General features: G+C 39.0%; 1 protein-coding gene across 1 annotated transcript in view; it reads left to right on the top strand.

Annotated features, from left to right (window-relative positions):
* The window catches only part of MYO3A (myosin IIIA), a 410,482-nt gene that overhangs the window by 282,090 nt on the left and 126,965 nt on the right, over positions 1-1,427 (top strand). Inside the window, exon 21 of the mRNA XM_006871683.1 lies at positions 199-328. Within this exon, the coding sequence (XP_006871745.1) occupies positions 199-328 (130 nt within the window). The remainder of the gene's footprint in view (positions 1-198; positions 329-1,427) is intronic.

A 1,427-nucleotide genomic window follows, 5' to 3' on the forward strand; every position in this document is an offset into this window, starting at 1 on the left:
AAGTTACACTGTACACATGGAGAGGAGTGATTTTCCAACCAAACTGTAAGGGTTACCTTCAGAGATCTTTGTATCCCTGCTGCCCGGCCATGAGTAAGCTTGGAGTAAGTGTCTATAAATGATGGTGGTGATGATGACTACAGTGACCACAATGAAAATGTTGGTTATGATCATTATGATGCCATACTTTCTCAACAGGTCCTCTATAATGCAAGTGGGTTTTTAGCTAAAAATAGAGACACTCTTCCAACCGACATTGTGCTGCTTTTGAGGTCGTCCGAAAATAGTGTAATTCAGCAGCTAGTCAAACACCCTCTGACAAAAACAGGTAAGGTAATTTCTTTTAACTAAGATGGTTTCTGAGTCCCTGGACAGTTAAGTAGTTTCTGTCTCTATGATTTTCATGAGCATACTCCTCAATTTTTCATGCTGTTCTGTCTCTAAGTCACTGTTTTTATTAACATCCTCCACTACAGATCATCAGGAGAAAATGTAAAAGTGGATGTCACGAAACTAGGCTTTCATTAACGGAAAATTTAATGAAAATTTCATTTCATTTTGAAGCACTCACCAGAAAACATGATGGCATCTTAAGTACTCCTTAGAACAGTGTTCAGATCACTTGCAGTTTTCAGGAGTAAGCAGCCTTTGAGGTTGTGCAGATCAGTGACTCCGCCTTATTAACGAAACACTCACCTGCCTTTGCTCCACCCAACCACATACATTCTTGCATATTCTTTCAAGTAGGAAAAAAGTAGTTTGGGCTGGTTTTCTTTATTAGAGTTTAAAATTATTCTCTGCATGTATATTGTTGTTGTTAGGTGCCATAGAGTCTGCTCCAACTCATAGCAACCCTATGCAAAACAGAACAAAAGACTTCTAGGTCCAAGCTACCCTCACAATTGTTAGGCTTGAACCCATTGCTGCTGGTGCCAGTCCATCTTGTTGACTGTTTCCTCTTTTTCGCTGACCCTCCATTTTAACAAGCTTAATGTCCTTTTCCAATGACTGGTCCATCCTGAAAATAATGTCCAAAGTATGCGAGACGATGTCTCATCATCCTGGCTTCTAAGGAGCATTCTGACTATACTTCGTCCAGTACAGATTGGTTGTTCTTTTTGTAGTCCATGATACTTTTAATATTCTCCTCCAACACCATAACTCAACTGTATCAGTGCTTGTACCATCTTCCTTATTCATTGTCTAACATCCACATGAGGATATTGAAAATATCATGGCTTGGGTCACCTGCACCTTAGTCTTCAAACTGTTGTCTTTGTTTTTGAACACTTTAAAGAGGTCTTGTGCAGCAAATTTGCCTGATGAAATGTGTCATTTAATTTCTTGACTGCTTCTTCCATGAGTATTGATTGTGGATCCAAGCAAAATGAAGTTCTGACAACTTCAGTATTTTTTCCATTTGTCAT

The sequence above is a fragment of the Chrysochloris asiatica genome, unplaced genomic scaffold (assembly GCF_000296735.1).
Source record: "Chrysochloris asiatica unplaced genomic scaffold, ChrAsi1.0 scaffold00172, whole genome shotgun sequence".
Classification (NCBI taxonomy): Eukaryota; Metazoa; Chordata; class Mammalia; order Afrosoricida; family Chrysochloridae; genus Chrysochloris; species Chrysochloris asiatica.